This window comes from Etheostoma spectabile, chromosome 12 (genome assembly GCF_008692095.1).
Source record: "Etheostoma spectabile isolate EspeVRDwgs_2016 chromosome 12, UIUC_Espe_1.0, whole genome shotgun sequence".
In the NCBI taxonomy this organism is placed as follows: domain Eukaryota; kingdom Metazoa; phylum Chordata; class Actinopteri; order Perciformes; family Percidae; genus Etheostoma; species Etheostoma spectabile.
In genome coordinates, this window is record NC_045744.1 from 17906662 (window position 1) to 17926217 (window position 19556).

Consider the following 19556-nt stretch of genomic DNA (forward strand, 5'->3'; position numbering starts at 1 on the left):
TCCATCCTATAGCTGTTGAGATATTTCAGTCCGTACCAAAGTGATAGGCCAACCGACCAACGGCCAGGCCATGAATATATATACAGTAGAAGCCAAAAGTTTGCAATTTTCCGGACTGACTGACCATCATTTCTTAAAGTAATGATGGCCACTCGTTTCTCTTTACTTAGATGATTGGTTCTTGCCATAAAATGAATTCTAGCAGTTGTCCAATAGGGCTGGCGGCTGTGTATCAACCTGACTTCTGCACAACACAACTGATGGTCCCAACTCCATTAATAAGGCAAGAAATTCCACTAATTAACTCTGACAAGGCCCACCTGTGAAGTGAAAACCATTTCAGGTGACTACCTTATGAAGCTCATTGAGAGAACACCAAGGGTTTGCAGCACTATCAAAAAAGCAAAGGGAGGCTACTTTGAAGAAACTAGAATATAAGACATGTTTTCAGTTATTTCACACTTTTTTGTTAAGTACATAATTCCACATGTGTTCAGTCATTCATTCATGTTGATTGAGAAGGTGTGTCCAAACCTTTGGCCTGTACACCTGTATACATATATACAGTATATGCTAGAGTAGGGTACAATAATAATTGTATTAATTTAATCTGTAAATATAGAATAAATTAAATAGAATAGAAAACTATTTCTCAATGCAATGAAATTAATTATCCATGCAATCCAGTAAATGGAAGTTAATCAGTGTTACTATATATTTCTTCACAATGTTGTGTATTGTGGACTAATAATGCAACACATCTGGTCCATTAGTTGTGGAAACAGTAAAAATGAACATGTGCTTAGCGACAAAACTAAAAGCCTTTGGAATCTGAGATAAATTTTACAAGCGGGAGCTTTAGAGTCTCCTCTGGAATGTTATTCAGCAGTAATTCAGCAGAGTGTATGCCCCCGATAAAAGTGTCATAGACAGGATAAGATGTCCAGTACATAAGTTATGCTATGTATTCCTCCTCTATGATTACTGTTCATGGCAGCCTGGCACTGTCATCGATGCTGTTACTTTTGGTCCCCTAAGCAACATGGGCCATTAGGTTAAGTGCTCTGATCCATCTGTGTAACACAGCCTTTTAATAAACACCTTGCTTCTTATAGGACACAGCTTGTCTTTGGCTCTATCCAACTATTGCTTAACATGAGAGGGAATTGTTGGCCAAGAGTTCCATTTCCATTTAATCCACATAGTGGCCATGAAGATCTTTCTCCCTGCAGCATTCTGTAGTGTGTTCTTTATAAAAGACTCCGTTAATGTTATTCTGGGACTTGATTTTCAACAACTTATCAGAAGCCAGTTCAAGTTGACTCCTCACGTGTAATAAAAACATACATCAGACCGGTCAACCTACGACACAATGGAAGTTCCATTGTGATCAAAGCTACATTTTAGAAATCTGTGAAAATGTTCTTTTTTGCAAATTAAAGGTTATTATTTAACCCATTTACCAAACAAGTGCTATGTTCCGTAAGTCGCTGCAAGAAAAACACTCCTCACGTTTCATTTTTTGACAGGTAACAGATAGTTAAAATGATAAAATATTAGCTTCAGCACTAAAATGTCATATTAACCCCCAGTAACCAATGTCAACTGCATTGCAGCAGTGCATGTTTGTACACCTTAGTACCCTATGACTGAAACAGAGAAAGGGTTTTAACTGTAAATGGCTTTCAGATGGCAGAGAGGTGCTCCTGACACTCAGAGGCCCGGCGTGTTGTAGGGCTGCATTTGGTAAACATGGTGATCTGGGTGCTGAAGTTGTTGCCATTGCTGCCTATGGAGGGCTGCTGGTACTTAGTGTCAGCAACCAGGAACCTCTGTAGCATCCATCTGCGCCACTTACGCTTAATCTCCGCCTGCACCTGCAGGGAGGAACAAGGAGGTAGACAAACAGGAAAAAGAGGGGGCGTTAAGAGGGTATGACACGCAGGAGGGGGAGTGAAAATTAGATTTAGTGACATAAAAAGAGAGTCAACATCTTAAAGAGCTGTTTTTGTTTAGTTTGAATTTACTTACCTCTCCGTTCATGAAGCAGTACAAAACTGCAACGACAAAACCCTGAAGAAAAGAGAAGTAGATAAAACGTATAAGCCAAATAAGAGCTGTGTAAAGAAATACCAGTGTGATAGTGCAGCTGGGGAAACACTCAAAATGTTTGTGTATGAATAATGACGGTAAGATTATAACTGACTTTGGGCCTGGATAGGACTTTCATCATTTAGATCTCTGGGAAATGTTCCCAGGAGATATCATTCTGAGCTAAAAACTGTTATAAATTAAGAATGCTTTCCATCACTAGGTTTCCATCATTGCACTTGGCTCTCAGCATTCACATTCAATTTCATACTCAGTAAATCAGCAATTTCATTATTCAAGCATAGAAAAATTAAACATGCCAGCTAAACAAACCATTTACTTGCTTAATCAGACAAACTGTCTTTATGTTACTAAAGGATCACTTTGATTTTCTATCTCATATTCATGGCACAAATCTTAACCTAAAACATAAGATGGCAATCCTGTAAAGGCAGATTAGGTACATCAAAACCCTTAATACATCAGAAAGAAGTGCTGCTTTTGTCTGACATTTGGAAAGATGTAAGGTAGCTGACAGACTGCTAAACAACACCTGCATGCTGTCATGTGACATTACCTGAAATGACCCCAGAATAAGGTCGAACACCATCCTCACTTGTGGGTGGATGTGGTCAGGGATAAAGGCAAAGATGATGTAGTTTATGCCAAAGAGTGGTATCAACAGTAGAGTGGATTTAGCCAATCTCCTAAAAAGGTAGAAAAATGAAATTGTGAAGAGAAGGTTTGTGTTCACCCTTGTGGAAACCCACAAAAACCGGCACACGCCTTTGACTGTCACTTTGCAAGAGCTATAATTGTTTACCACCAACAACATAAAAGCAGAAAAATAATTGATTCAATGTCACCTGGTATGTAACGACTGAAACCCATGCTATGATAGAGATGTTGACATTCTGTACTGAAAACCTACGAGTACTGATTGGATTCCTTTCTTCCGATGTCAGGGCAATTCATCTTCTGCCGCAAAATCCGGATTATCCAGATAAAGAGGAAAAAGTTCACCTGCCGAAATAGTAACAGAATGATTAATATGATTGCATTATGAAGAGCTGCATTCGAAATATTACTCACGAAGCGGCGCCACGACTTACAAGTATGGTGACTAAAATGGGTGTTTTGATGATCCACCATGGGCTGTCGTCGATTATCTCCCAGCATCTGTCAGAAGAGAAGTAAAAACAAACAAATTCTCACAAAATAATACATTAAAATAGAACGACCCCTTGAACTGTGCTACAAAGGCAGAGAGCAGGGGTTGATTCATAGACTGGCTGCAGTATAGGTCATAGATCCCGCCCCGTCTATGTTAGCGGATGGGACATGGGTTTAACAAACTAAAATCAAAGTACAGTCAAATCACTTTTTCCCACAGGCGGTTTCTGTCATTTTATGTAGGCTAGTTTATGTCACACTTGTATTTATCCAAGTGTTCATTTTTCTGATATGTTTGTTTTTTATTAGTTATTTGATCCAATTAAAAAAAGAGGGTGAAATGTCATGGTTGACAGCTGTGATTGACTCGTACTTCGTCGGGCTGCTGTATGGGGGGGACTTTGATACCACGGCTTCACCGCACAATCACTACTGTGCAGACTCTGGCTCCAAAATTACAAAATGACATCAGCGCCATTATCTGGGATGGTTTGGCTTTACCTTCTATGGAGCCTTTGGCAGAGAGCAGTAACTACAGTACAGACGTGAAGATGAGAAAAAGGTTTAAAGATTTAAAGTTGTAAGGCTAGTAAGCCAAACTGTACTTTTGGCCAATCTAAAGAGTGCAAATATGTATTGGTTCAACTCTTTTATCCATTTGAACTAATGAACTAGTAAAATAACTTAAGACAACTTAACACAACTGCCTTGTTTGGTTCGGAATTTTAGGACTTTTCAGTTTGATCCGAACCAAAATTACAGGCGTGAAACCTCCCCCGGACTATACTCCACTACTAACGCATACTGTAATCATTTTTAGAGGGTAAACTACATTTCAAAAAACTTGGTCTTAACACATTTTGAATAAATAACTGCACTTGGGGTTTGTAAGATAGTGGTGCCATTTAACAATCATCTCTTGCTTGTTGCAGACTAATAGTTCACCACAGACCTTCACTGAGACCAGCTATTATATTTTGATACGTGTAAATGTGTATTGTTTAAATCAGTGTTACTGATAAGTAACATTAATCAAGAAGACTGGAGCAAAGATGAATGATTAACTCACCCCGGGTGATTTAAATAAGCCTTTGTAATCACCCATGCTGAGATAAAGACGGTTGGAGCTCCTGCAAACAGAAAACAAGTTATTTCAACATTAAAATAATCTCTATGTCACAGAGATAAACTATTAATTATGTTCAAACAACCCCCACACTGACTCAACACATATGACAGAGAGCCTTGAGCATGTGTACACTGTTAATCTTTTGGATGATTTTATAGCTAAAGTAATATTTTGAACTAGACTCATATGCTCTGTGCCAATATTGGCTCATCCTGGGCATCTGCAGGAAAGTCACAGGTTTGTTTCCATTTTCCTGCTCGCAGACACAACATTTCACGCCTATTTATAGCTACTTTATTGCTGTCATGGAAAGAAATAACACATCAGAAATTTGGGGAATGGTTGTTGAATATACATTTCAAAGGCAGGCAATGATATTTTGATGAAGGCTCTCAAGGCACACACTTCTGAATTAATTTATACATGTGTATTTTTGATAAGAGCTGTCATAAAAGCATCCGTGGTGCCAAATCTAGCCATTAAAACATTTTCTTCACACATTAAGTCTGCCATGGATTAGTTCAATTAGTTATTTTCCTACCAAGAGCATCAAAAGCATGGAAGGACTCTTAGACTGAAATAGAAAAAGTGGAGCGGAGTGGCAGCTGCCTGCTGCTACTAATCTAAAACTGGCAGGAAGACTCATTTATATGCAGATGGAAAAAAGAATACAAAAACCTAATTTAAAAATTCATTTACATATTATCATATATTCTATGGCTGTAAAGACTACAAAACAGACATTCAGGTTGCCTGATGATGATGCTTGTCTCTTGATGGACATTTGACGATTTCTGGCTGCCACTTCAGACAAATGGGTGCATCAAATCCCCTTGCAAAGCTTTAGTGAAATATCTGTATTCATCAACACGTGGTATAAAAACTGCCACGTACCCCAACCATTCAAGATGTACCACCAGAAGTACTTCCTCTCAGGGAAGAAGGAAACAGCTAGCAGAGTGTGAAGATAAAGGCCCTCCACCAGCAGCCAGAAGTAACTCGCCATGACCCCGTACTGGAAGAAGACCACCACTGCCTTGCAGCTCACCTACAGGAGAACCAGGATGTTAGTGGCTTGTTGCATTACCACTGAATGTAGATCAATGCAAGTATATTACAATTCAAATGATGAAGACAAATGTTGTTGCCAGTAGAGAATGTTTTTAGTAAATTACTCTCAAATTAGTATTGATGACTCACTTATGAGAAAAGGATTCTGTTAGACTTGGCAAGTCAATCGTCAAAAGCAGCAGCGAGGAGACATAATCACAACTAATATGAGCACAAAATAATTAGACACAATTCTACAGAGGTTACCTTACGGTTGTGCTGATTAAAGTAATTATGACTGCTAGACTGACTCAATCTGTAGTCAAAGTGTATGTGAGATTCATGTTCATTAGTTTTTCATATTTAAAGCCCCTCCCAGTACAGTACTATGGTAAGATACTGTTTTAGTGGCTGAGTAGGTGTAGCATTACAGCTACAACAAGAATTACTTGCAAAGTTCTTTCCGCTTTAATATGTAGCTTTCTACAAAGTATTTTTTAACCCTGAGTTTAGAAACTGTTGAGATGGGCAGCAGCTGTGTTTGGAACAGGACAATCTGTGCACCCTGAAGAGGAAATCTAAACTCGACCATTAACATTAACAAAAGCATTTAGAGATAGTAAAGCAGGTGATTCACAGTCTGCTGGTCTAATCCTCTCTGGATATAAACCAGCGGATTCAGCTGGAGCAAGACCTGAGAAAATACCACTGGTGTTGGTAACTTGATCAAACAAAACAAATAATCTTAACTCAGTACTTATGTCGTTTGGATATTGTTGCTATGGTCATGTTGTTGAGACAAAGTGATTAAAACTAGATATCAGAATGCTGAATGTGATTTATTGATAAAGCTCTCTGTAGTTCAGGTTTAATATTCAGCAACCGGGAACTCTCACAACATCCTGCTGGAGAGATGAATGAGGAAACGTCACAGTAGAGGAAGGGACTTGGCAAACACTGCTACACCCACATGCACTCGAGCGCTTACATGTTAAGTAAACTCCGAGACAAAGCATAAAGTCAGAGTGAGTAATTAAATAGATGCAGTTTGCCTCAGCTAAGCACAGAAACTAGCAGCTAGCAGCTGTTCCTAAATCAGTTGGACAAGTTAGCTCGACCTATGATGCAAGACGTTTTATAATGGAGGAAGAAAATCAATCAAATGTACGGCTAGACGTCTCATTATGCATACATCATTACTACAGTCGTTTTACATTCAGTATTACTTATTTGCAATACTGTCTACACAAATACATTTATTTTGTAATTATATTACATGGAACATGGTGAGATGGGAGGAGAGTATGCGGCCTACTCACAGGTGACTGGCAATTGTCTGTCTCCCCGACTTCATACAGAATCACGTCCTTCATTAAAACAGCAACAGCTTTCAGTATGAAAGACACAAACAGATGCATGTGGATGTAGTTTCTTGTGCAGTGCAACTTCCTGGAAAAAAAGACAAAATCAAAAGATAAGATGATTTAAATCATGAAGGAAAAGCAACATGCAAAATTCTCTTAATGAATTCCCACTGATTTAAGATCTCAAATAAACTGGTCATCCCAAAAATGATATTATAAAATGGTGTGTTAATGGCACCAAAGCATACAATCGTATGAAACATCAAGAAAATATCCACCAGACACTTCATGGATATAATTTACGGTGGCAAACTTGTGTCTGTGTATTTTAGCTGAGGAGAATAGTCTTTATAAGCACTTACTGAACATGGCTATTGCCTTGCAATGTTATCATACTGTTCTGTGCTGTTATTTAAATGTCAATCTACATGTAATTGTCAGTTAAAGCTATCTGTATGTGTCATACTTGGATGTAAAACGTATTCTTCAAGTGAAACTTATATTTACCATGCAGAAAAAATGTGAAACACCCTTGACATTCAGCACAGAGGTAAACAAGAACAAATGAATTTACATTACACAAATGTAAATTCTCTCATGGGCGTTTTAAAACAAATGCCTTCCTGGTGAGCTTGTGATTGGGGGTGAATTGTGTAAACCCATCAGGCGAGTCATCCCAGCAGGACGGGTGCGATGACACATAGCGTCAACCAGCTGCCTGAACACGGCGTCTGCTGCTGAACATAAACAGCAAAAGCTGTTCATATCCTGTGTCGCTGCTAGAGCCCAAATCATTGGCATTTTATAACCCCAGGGAGTAAACACATCCCTTTTTGTTTAGCCCTTAACACACAAATGCAAACACACCCAAACTAACAGACCAGCCAATTCAACTTATTCTAATGATCAGTTGTGTTTCATGCCAACATGTGCACACGCCTTTTCTCTGCAACCCCGGGACTGATGGTCAAAAGGGAACATGCTGTGAACAACAGCATGCTGACTAAGTGGTTTGACTTTATGGTTGCTTGCAGTTAACTGCTTTGTTTGAGAAATGTTGCAAAAGTAGATCATGTAAAATGTGGACATCTTGTCCCACAAAATCTGGCAGAGTCACATTACTGTGTGAAAACACTGAAACCTCTATAAAATACAGGAAGTAGGGTTCGAAATGAGAGATCAACAGGGTTTTATCGCTCTAAATGACGGAAAAGGTGTTTGATTGCCTTCACGCAGGGACGTTAAGTAGCCTTTTGATGAATCTCCTTACCGAAAGAGAAACAGTATGATGATGGCGATCGTCAGAGAGATGAGGGACACGCTGTGACCAATGGTGTAACCCACTTTGATGGCGTCAAAGAATTTTCCCTGCAAAAACACATACTTATGCTTACTAAAAACAGTTCATCTGGACTGAGTTTGACATTTAAAGGGGAGTTATTATATAGCATTTTCAGGTGCATACTTGTATTTTGTGTTTCTATTATAACATGCTTACATATGTTAATGTTAAAAAAACACATCATGTTTCTCTTACTGCCCATGGCTGCTGCACCTGTATTCACCCTCTGTTTAAGACGCTTTGTTGGAGCGCCTGTCTCTTTAAGCCCCCATCCCAAAAAGGCTCAGTCTGCTCTGTTTGGTAACCTTTCATATCGGTGATCCTGTCGTTGCTTTCTGCGTAAAGTCGGTGGCTTCAACAGAGTATACAGTAGGACTTTGTAGCGTGAAATAAAGGCTTTTAAACCAAATACTACCCAAGTGGATATCTTTCAGCAGTAATGTGATCCGAAATTGGGGAGAAGTGAACTCCCCAATGGTAGCCAAGATTACAGCCTCTCTGGTTTTGAGTTTTGAACTCTGGTTGCCATACCGACGTATGATCATCTATGGTGTTGTTGGGATTGTATCCACAGTCCATTATGTAGGAGTCCAAGCTGATTGAGGTCCAGCCATCCTCTGTGCAGGTCTTTGACAGGTTACCTAATGAGCAGAGGGACAGAGGGCATATTCAACATTACTCTTGCAAGAATACAACTCATTGCTCTGGCAGATTCAATGCGTTTTAATTAGAATGCAATATTTATATAATCATAATTATAATATTGTGTGTGTGTTGGAGAAGGGGAGGGCTGTATAAGCCACAAGCCAAAACGTTGCCTACATTTACTTACACTTGTTTATTTCACACTGAGATGTGTGTGTCTCACTGGAATACTCCCAAATACTAAAAGGAAATGGAAGGAATGACTGAAGGGGATCAGTCGTCCCACCGGCTCAGACATACCAGGACGGTTCCCGTGTGTATTTGCATCCATCTATTTCATAATTACTCTCAGGCTGCGCACACACACACACACACACACACATCCACACACACACACACACACACACACACACACACACGTACAGCAGGAGGCCAAAAGTCAAGCAGAAAGATATATATTTACTCTTGCCTGCCCATGGGGGCAGAAGGGGAAAGTCCAAGTGCATTAGAGTGACTATAAAGAGAGGAGTGGGCATCATCTGAGAGGAGATTAGAGTAGAGCTCTGTACTGTAAGAGAGTTGAGCTCAGACTAGGCTAATATAATCAGAGTAGAGCTCTGTGCAGTAGAATAGAGCAGTGAAGAGCTCTACAGAGATCAACTCTACAGTACAGTAGAACTAGTTTAGTCTAGTCTACGCTGCAGACCATAGACCACCATTGTACATTAGGCTAGAGCTCAGTAGATTACACTAGCGTAGAGCTCTGTGGAGTAGAGTGCAGTAGATAAGAGAACAGTGTAATAGACTAGAGATCAGAGTAGAGTTCTGTAGAGTACAGCAGTCAAGAGTACTTAATCTCTGAAGTAGAGTAGAGCTCTGAGTTCTGCATAGTAGGCTTGATATCAGCCGAGTAGAGAATAACAAATAGTACAGAATGAATTAAATCGTTAAAAGTCCTTTGGAAAAGCATTTGATCATTGGATCACATAGCCTCCTTTAAAAGTGCTACATGTGCAGATGTTGGCAATAGTAAAAAAAAAATCTTTCCTAAATAACAGGAAGAAAATTCAGATGAGAAACTAGTCATTCATTGGATTGTAAACCCTTCTTACAATGTTCAAGAGGCATATCTAATCCTTTAACCAGCCGTAAGAAGCACAGGTTGACATCTCAGTCTCCTATTATGTAGTATTTATTTGTAGCATTTCCCTAATCTCCTTTCATGTCAATAAAGAATGGAAGATGCATGCGTTGGAAACAAATTAATCCTTGGACTTAATAGAAATCTAAATGTAGAACATTCCTTACATTTCCCAACCGTATGAGTCAACAGCCACTATCAAATCAAGACCAAGTAAATGAGCAACAATCCAAAGTCTTGAATGTATGCCGAATGTATTTGGCATTAAAATATGGTCAGCTCCCAAAATACCTGAGTGGCGTATTGCAGAGAAGACGGAGGCTTAGCTTCCTCAAACAACATGACAAGACACAAAAGCGATGATAAGCCTCTGCTGTTTCAGCCCATGCCACCACTGGATTTGGCTTGTTTGAGGGATTGCCAGAAGAATGCTTTCATCATCCCCCCCAAAACATAACTGCAAGGATTTTCAGTGCCACGCACGACAACAAGGAGAGCTCAAATGAGTTAATCACACTGTCATTGTTCCAAGACTTTTTTTTTATCTTGGCTTTTTTATGTTGTATAGCCAAATGCTTTATCCTTCCTAATTATATCTTGGAGGAAGATTCATTAGCATGAAACTATTATCTTCAATTCAGCTGAATATTATGGCATGTAAGTAAAACCATTGACAGCAAGGCACTCTGTCACTCTGAGGTTGCAGAGAGGGTAAGTCGTCCGTGTTATTGAGGTTAAGAGATGAATGACTGTGTGTTTGTGTTAGACCTTCTAGGTAAAGAGTTCATGAGAATGGCAAACTCTATCTCAACTAAATTTATGACTCTCTGCGGCGCCATGTTTCGTAATGCTTGTTTTTTGTGCGTTCAAGGCTCATAAAATGAATAGCTCGAGATGTGTCAATAACTGTTGCAATTGACTGACAGTGGATATATTTGATAAAAAGTGAAACTGACTTTTTGTTGATAGTGCACTACATTCACAAAAGGGCAACTTCTTAAAAAGTATACTTCTCTACCCTCTCAGGTTTCAGAAACCTTCTCAAAATAAGATGAATAAACTGTAAAATACAATAATCGGTTGAGCTAAACACACAAGGTTGTTTTTCTTAGTTCCTCACATTTGGAGAGAAAAGTTTCTCACTCGACTGCAACTGTAATTTACAATGCACTGAATACCAGACCGTTCATCATCATCATCATCATCATCATCCCTTAATTAAGTCCTTGTTACATGACCTGAGGGCAGAGCATTTACTGCATAATTGATATCATGCACATCAGTGCAGCAATGGCCACTTATAATCCCATCTCTTTCTTTTAAAGCCACTTTGCTTCATCCCGGTTCCTGCCCGGTGTGGCGTGTTGACTCTGTGAACCTTTGACATGTCAGTGAAATATGCCTCGTCTGCCTTTAACTCCACAGATCTGGTGATTTGTCATAAAGCTCTTTTCCCTGGAGTGCTCTCAGGTCACACTTTCTCCCATGTGGGTCACATCACAACTTCCCAGAAAACCCCTCTCCTCCGCACCATGCCTTTACATGCTGATGATAAATTCTTGGTTTAAATCCATCCCATGTCCTGAATATGATCTGGAAAATACTGACTGAATTACAGGGGCAGGATCCCCCCTTACTGTGTGTGCAGATGTGTAAAAACACCAGAGTTACTTACTGCTGAAATGTGTAACTTTATAGGAGCTACGGAGCACAACACAGGTGATGGAACATCTGCAGGTTAAGTTTGTGAAGTTGTTTGACCTATCAGGTATCATACACCCAACCAAAGTCAGGAACAAAGCAGACCACATTTAATGCATTGTAAAAGAGGTGGGTATGCATCTTAATTGATTTTTTAGCCACTTGGAGGCAAAGTAAAACATACTTATATTTATATATATATATATATATATATATATTTTTTTTTTTCCCAGGGTGTATGCTCCTCATTTAGACTAACATTGTAATAGCTTGGTAAGGACTATCTCTGCAGCAAATGAAGGGGAATGGGCATTTTAATTTGAACGGTAAAAATACGTTCAGCCAATGTGGAGATGGAATGTCTACAAAAAAACAGAAAACTGTCCGCAAATTTGAGGGTGTGTATTTCAAAGAGTATACCATCAATAGGCTTCAAGCTGAAGGTGGGTGAATTCAACACAACGAACCCTTTTGAAAGGTCATGCTAATGTGTTATATTACAAGTATATTAAGCTGGGGAACATAGGACCCTGAGAACAGATTAAAACAGCAGACAATTGTATATGCATTCAGCTAAAACAAAGCAACATCAGCATTCATAAATCGTGTTTCTGGCCACCTGGTAAATGCAAGACCAAATTCTTTCTCCTTTTAGGTCGGTTTTGGTCTAATAAACCATTGACAAAAACCTACCTGGCTCTTATCTGCTAAACGTTACACTGTGCTGAATGCTACTGTGCTACAGTAGCTAGTTACTAACTTTGTTTGTCATTTGTTGCTGGGCAGGAAGAATACACTTGGTTTAACAGAGCTTTTCTCCTGGAAGAGCTACCAACCACATCTTGACACAGTTTGAAAGTTTGTGGGTAGAAAAACCAAAACAATGTGCTAAAACGGCTAAAAGGGCTAAAAAAAAACCTCTGTAGAACTGAATAACTGCCAAGTTTGCATAAGTCCCTGTGTCTTTATCACTACAACTGACACATGATACCTATAGCCATCTGATTCCTTTTTAATTACAGCTCATCAAAGAACTATATCAGTGTTTTTCAAGCTAATTGCAAGCAACTTCAACTCAAAAATGAGAACATTTCTCAAGGCACCAAGTTGAAATCGAGGCCTCTCTGCCAGCTGAATACAAATAAACAACTCCATCAACTTTTACAGCGTAATTCCACTGAGGAGACTCAGTGTGGCAATTAATGACAAATGGAGATATACGGGAAACTCTGTAAAAACACTGCAATTCAGCCAATAAATCCTGAAGAGAGTGGCTTACCTTACACATAATTACTGCTACAACTTCCCTGCAAGGAATCTCATAGATTAAAGGAGGTCAAATAAACAGAATATGTCTTTGATGCTTGGATGGTGCCGGGATGGGAAGTTGTTTGTCTTTTTGTGACTAAGCTGTGCAGTGTGTTTTCAGTTTCACTGTGTTCTTTGTGATATCTGAGCTGGGGTGTCAGGAGAGATAGAAACAACAGGTAATCATGAGTCACAATGACACCATGAGTATGAGCCCCTAGGATGCTCAGTGTACTTTGGATTTCCTATTTCTGGTCTCAAACATGGGGCGTGATGATACGGACAAGGACTCAAGAAAACTGCATGTTTAGAGCATCTCTGTCATTATTTTAATATAGCCTATCCATAACTCCATCGTCTATAATTAGGCATCCTTTACATCACATTTCAAGTTAATTTTAAACTTAGGGATATGGAGCTACAGGACTGGCATAATGAGGTATATAATAATCCTTGCAGTATTATTAATAGCTGTTTAAAAACTAACCAATCTCTCGTAATTGGCCAATTTCAAAGGAGATATTTACTGTACATGATAATATTACAGGACGTTGAACTTCACCTGATCAGGCAGGTATCAATACCTTCGCCAAGGAGGTCATGTTTGTGAGGTCTTCTAGTTATATATCGGTTTGATGTGGGCAGCGCCTAAAATGCCATGTTGGAAGGTAGTCAATGCCAACTGAGTGATTCATTATTTGTTTTTTGCCACTGTTGTTCTGACCGTTTTCTCGTCATTTCAACCGAGTCTTCCACTTCCTTGGATTTTAGCACAAAAATGTGGTAGCAAATTACTGGGGTGAAGAGGCCAGTTGAAACAAGCAAACAACAAGAAGATGAAGACAATATAAAGAAAAGTAAAAGAAGACCATCATCACGACTGAAAGAACGAGACCCAGGGTACAAGTGGCCAAAATGGGTTTCCTCAGGAGGGGGGCTGGCGTCTCCCATAGAGATAGGATGAGAAGATCAGTCAACCGTGGGGAGCTCTGAGTGGAGCCGCTGCTCCTTTGCGTTGAAAGGAGCCAGTTGAGGTGGTTCGGGCATCTGGTCAGGATGCCTCCTGGGCGCCTCCCTAGGGAGGTGTTCCAGGCACGTCCAGCTGGGAGGAGGCCTTGGGGAAGACCCAGGACTAGGTGGAGAGATTATATCTCCAACCTGGCCTGGGAACGCCTTGGGATCCCCCAGTCGGAGCTAAATAATGTTGCTCGGGAAAGGGAAGTTTGGGGTCCCCTGCTGGAGCTGCTGCCCCCGCGACCCGATGCCGGATAAGCGGACGATGGACGGATGGACGTAAAAGAAGACGTTTCAATACCAAGTGGACAACGGCAAGGTTTGTAAGTGACTGATTTAAAACAGAAGTACTGAACAAATGTACTGCAGTGCAGTGTTGTTATATAGTTGTATGGTTTATATTGTTTTTTATAATGCAGTATTGATTTTGTTAACAATTTGACAGCACTTGTATGTGTATTGGTAACAAGTTCAAGAATGATGCTCGTGTATCTCCCGCATTTCACCTTTCACCAAAGAAACTGGCTGGTAAAAAAGCCTGTGTGGCTAGTGGATTTAAAAATTTTTTAAATTGGATTATAGTATTATAGTAGTGGATTTTAAACTCCACTAGCCACTGTGGCTCGTGGTCAAAAAAGTTAACTTCAAGCCCTGGTTGTGGACCATGACACCAAAACACTAAGCTAAAAGATGCTAACTTTCAACAGAGTTGTGAGAGAACTGCAGAACTGGGTGATAATTCTCTGTGGGTTTGTCGCTATAAGTTAACATTTTTCATGTTACAGATCGCTAATTGATCTTTGATGATATAAAAATATTGATTACAGCAGCTTTAACTAATCTTGTTAATAATGGATACATTTAAGTAGTCACTGAGCATTTGTCTGAGTGTGCTCATTATTTTATTTATTTAATAACACATTTATCTTTCTTTTTTTTGCATTGTGTTCTTCAGTTATTTTAATTTTAACTACTGGGTAACGTGTTTTTTTTTTTTCTTGTATTTGTGTAACTATGTCCAAATGCCATCTTGAAGGGACATCAGACCACTGACTGATGCATGACTAAACCTACCTTCTACCCATCTACCTTCTGCCAAAAAGAATTGTGCAACCATCGCACAAACAAGACAAAATATACAAGACATCTATATAGTCTATATAGCATAGTATTGTAGTAGAATTGCCTTCCCTCGCCCCATTTCTTTACCACACACATACACACACACACACACACACACACACACACACAGCAAATTTTAGAATCCTGATTCTTACGTCTGGGAACATTCCTGGAGAAGTAGAACAGATATTTGGGGCAAGGGATGGTGACCAGCTCGCCAACATCAGCACTGGGCCAGCAGGTGATCTTGTCCCATGTCCCACTGCAACCTGACCGAGACAGTGAAAGAGAGAGGCCAAAAAAGGCATGTTTGTAATTGTTAAACATAGCAACCCCACATGCACCAAGATAACAACATAGCTATTTTTGGACAGTATGTATATCTAACACGGTTGACAGAAGACTCCATTCAAGTGACGAACAGCAGCCTGCTTCAGAAAAAGGTGGACCGCTAGAGTTCCCATGGCAGCCAATATGTCTTGGCTCAAGTCAGCTGTCGTTCCAGCCCCTGGGTCCATAACAGATGATGACCTGAGTAAACACGCTGCCTCCATGACTAATAAAACAGATCCCCGTCCTCTGTTACACACTGTTATTTGAATTCACCAGACCACTGTAACTATCTACAGTGCGTCTGCTCTCAGGATGCGAAGTCAAGTCACAGCAGGCAGGTGTCAAATCCACACCTGGCTGCCATTTCATCACTGTAGAAAATCTGTTTAGCAGGTGCTATTTGCATTATCACCCTGAGGACTTGGCAGCATTTATATTTGAGGGAATCCATAGGGAGCAAAATGATCTAAATGGGAAAAAAAATAATGAGTGTATAATGACTTTTTCAGTGTGTGAAAGTAAACAGAGTCTCTTGATACATGCATTAGAATCAATGAGGTTTTGGTTACACACAGAGGTAATAGATGCTCAATGAAACATGATTATCTCTCTGTAAAACATAATTACATGCTGCGTGCGGTGAGGATGCAACACCCCACTTGGCAACCTGTAATTCCAGCTTCATCAACAATAAATTGAAACAGATCAGCTAAGTGAGTTTTGTTATTGCCCACTCAATGTGTGGTGAAATATAAGCAATTAGAAAGTTTTCTTTTACACTGAACAAAGGAAAATGTGACAGACGGCTGGCATTAGGTGGAAAACAGTCTTCAGCCATGCAAGCTGTAATGTAAAGCCAGAGGGGAGGTTTGAAAAGCCTTTGTTGTCTTTAGAGCTTGTTGTGTCACTTTGATCAGAACCTACTTGTGGATTAAGCAAATTAGGATAAAACAGAATAAGTGCAGGAAGGACAATAAAGACGCGTTGAACACACAAAAACAAAAAATCCACATACCTGTTGTTTTGTTCTCAATCTCAGCCTCACACAGGTCCTTCTCCTTCTCTATTTCCTTCACCATGTCACACATCTGACTCTGCACTGAAAACACCTGCATAGAGAACATTTTACACTTTTTCTGTAGATCTCTTTTTTAAGATTATTTTTTGGGCAATTTTAGGCCTTTATTTGACAGGACAGCTGAAGACATGAAAGGAGAGACTGGGGGAATGACATGCAGCAAAGGGCCACAAGTCCATTTCAAACCCGAGCCCACTGCATTGAGGAGTAAACCTCAATATATGGGCGCTTGCTGTACCAACTGAGCTATCAGGGCGCCCATTTTCTGTATATCTCTTTAGGCCACAGTGACATTCCAAAGTGTCACTTGCAGATCATTTGTCCATTAGTGAAGCCTGCACAAGTTCTGCTGTATGTCTTCTCTCAACAGTGCTTCATATATTAAGGCAAACACATCTATTGTCTCCACTGGGGTCTTCCCGAGATCAACTGACATGCAAGCTACCATTAATCTCTCCACCCGACACACATTGTAGACACAAAATCAATCTTGTGACTGTGATTTAACCATCGTATTCCTCAGATTTGCATGTGCGTGTTTGGAAGATGATGAGTGTATATCCAGCCAGTTTCAACATGAAGCTGAATCCATGAGTATTCACCACCAGATATACAGATCTTCTACAGGACTAGAGGATTTATTGCTGCCACTTAGGGGAATGAGTCTCCTCTCTGTGGGCATTAATCAGACTGGTACTATGTGGCTATTGTTAGCCATATGACCCCCACCCCCACCCCACCCTCACACACACACACAAGGTGACCCCCCCCCCCCATTTAAGTTATGATTTATCTCACTCCTTAGGCTACGAAGCACGTCCTGCACTACTTTATCCACGGTGCACCTCTGGACTATGATTAGAGAAGATGTCAGTGATGTATCAGCGCTGCCTTAAGCAATGCACGATGGAGTATCAGGAGAAAACTTCCTGCATTCCATCACCATGATCATCATTTTTACTTTCCCCACCAGCAGTGACAACCCATCGTTTTCTTTACTTCATTTTCAACACTGAGGCACTGAAACAGTCTGTGAGTGTGTACAAAGACATGAAAAGACATGAAAGCCAGCACGCTATTCTAAGGGCTTTGACCTCCAACTGAGTTCCAGCGTGAATCATGTGTTCTTCTCTGCAGGAGACAGTTGTGGTTAAGGAGACCAGAGAGTACAAAGGCAGACAAAGGAGACCATTGCAATGGCAACTCGTCTTAATCTAAGTCATTTAAAGAGATCAGCTAGGACATGGAACACATGCATGCCACTGAATAACAATCAATGTCTTGCTTTGGTGACAAATGTCATTTAAAAAGCTGCAGGATTTGCCTGAGGGGATTGACACACAAGGCTTAAGCTGGAGGTAGGAGACTGGTGTTGTGATGATGGGAGAGGGAGTCATTCTTGATTCTGAGAAAACTTTTGTAGCTCAAGTTGAACTATTATTTGTTCTAAAATGTGTCTAATCACATAAGCAATGATGATGAAAACCTGACTAGACTAAATCCCGATATATTCTGGGTGCATGCCATTACTAACTAAATCATTCTCTCCACAGCTTCCCTGCACACATGTTGACAGGTCAAAGCGGGGCACATTGGTGCGCGTTGCATCCAAAACTGCTTGCACCCGTGTGCGCATCGAACTATAGGCTAGCTACTTGAAGGCAACGCTGACATGAGAGGTCAACGTGGTCAACCTTACACTGCCAAATTAGAGTTAAAACCAAGAACAGGTTCAAGTCATGAGAAAAGTCAAAAGTGTTCAAAATACTCACAAGTTCCAGCAACATGCAGGAGAGCAGAATGCACACGCTCTTTGAAACTGACACCAGCATATCTTTTAGAGTAGTCGATGCTGACTGTTGTAAAAGCAAAATAGGTAAAGGAATTGAAAAAGCCGTAATCCGCCGCTGGTTGGTACGAGTCTCCTTCGGACTCTGCGCGTGCTCGCGCTCTGACTCTGAGTGAATAGCTCCGCTCCTGAAATCCTCTTCCTCTTCCTCCTCTTCCTCCTCCTCCCACTCGAGCTTTTACATTGAACACTCTGCATTGAACAACCAAAAAGTAACCAATGATATCACTTTTGAACGTCAGTGGATGAGGGCGTAAACACTCGGAACAAAGACAGAAGGATGTACTGTGTCGGTGGAGTCAAATAAAGATATGACTGACCCTTTGTTACATTTTCTATGTCCTATTTGTGAAGAGCAAACAATGTAAGCCTATCATGAAATGTCATACAAGTCTGTTGTAATACCATTTAGTTATTGTATAGGCTACTGCAAGGTTTTATCACAACTTGTCCTGTCAAGTTTTACCTGTATAAAAAATGGCAGTGATGGAAAGTAACGGAGTACATTTATTTAAGTAACTTTTTGTTTTATACTTCATTGGACAATTCAAAGGTAATATATTGTAGGCACCAGGTTAATTTAACAGCTATAGTACTGAGTTAATGTACAGATTAGGAATAAGAATAAACCTGTGGTTTCCACACTTTTTTTTCTTCTTCTTTTTTTTTTTACTTTTTGGCTTGTGACCCCTTGTTATGTTTCAAATGTCCACGAGAGACCTCTGAACCTCTTCCCCTCTAAACGTTTCAAATGATTTGATTTAAAAAACCGTTTGAGGCCCAAACATAAGAAAAAGATTAAAATATTTGTAATTATCAAAAATTTGTTTAGCACGGTGAAGGAGTCCAACCCTTGGTTTGGGATCTCATACTTAATGATCAGTATTAACAATCAACAGTGTCATATATAATCATGTCAATGACCATTTTTGTGTGCAGAATCAGTACTTTTGTTTTGACACTATGTAAGTATATTTTGCTGATAACAATTTAACCCATGACAACAATTTTGAAGGCAGGACTTTTACTTGGAATGGAGTATTTCTACATCGTTGTATAAGTACTTCTGCTAAGGTAACGGATCTGAGTACTTCCTCCACCACAGCTATAAATTAAACTAAATGCAATTATTAAGCACAGAAATATGAGTCCTTTAAGGACTTAGAGACATGATAAAGATCAAATCTGAATAAATGCGTTGAATAAATGGGATGGA

At 39.9% G+C, this 19556-nt stretch overlaps 1 protein-coding gene across 1 annotated transcript; it reads right to left on the bottom strand.

Annotated features, from left to right (window-relative positions):
- Positions 1-362: 362 nt before the first annotated feature.
- Positions 363-18429, bottom strand: LOC116698929 (vasoactive intestinal polypeptide receptor). The gene is made up of 13 exons (XM_032531180.1): positions 18264-18429; positions 16429-16522; positions 15236-15349; positions 8681-8790; positions 8078-8175; positions 6763-6892; positions 5288-5441; positions 4334-4394; positions 3204-3270; positions 3023-3114; positions 2669-2798; positions 2032-2073; positions 363-1877 (listed from the first exon to the last, which is right to left on the bottom strand). Exons 1-13 carry the CDS (start codon positions 18321-18323, stop codon positions 1686-1688), a joined length of 1344 nt encoding a protein of 447 aa, XP_032387071.1. The 5' UTR covers positions 18324-18429; the 3' UTR covers positions 363-1685.
- Positions 18430-19556: the final 1127 nt, after the last annotated feature.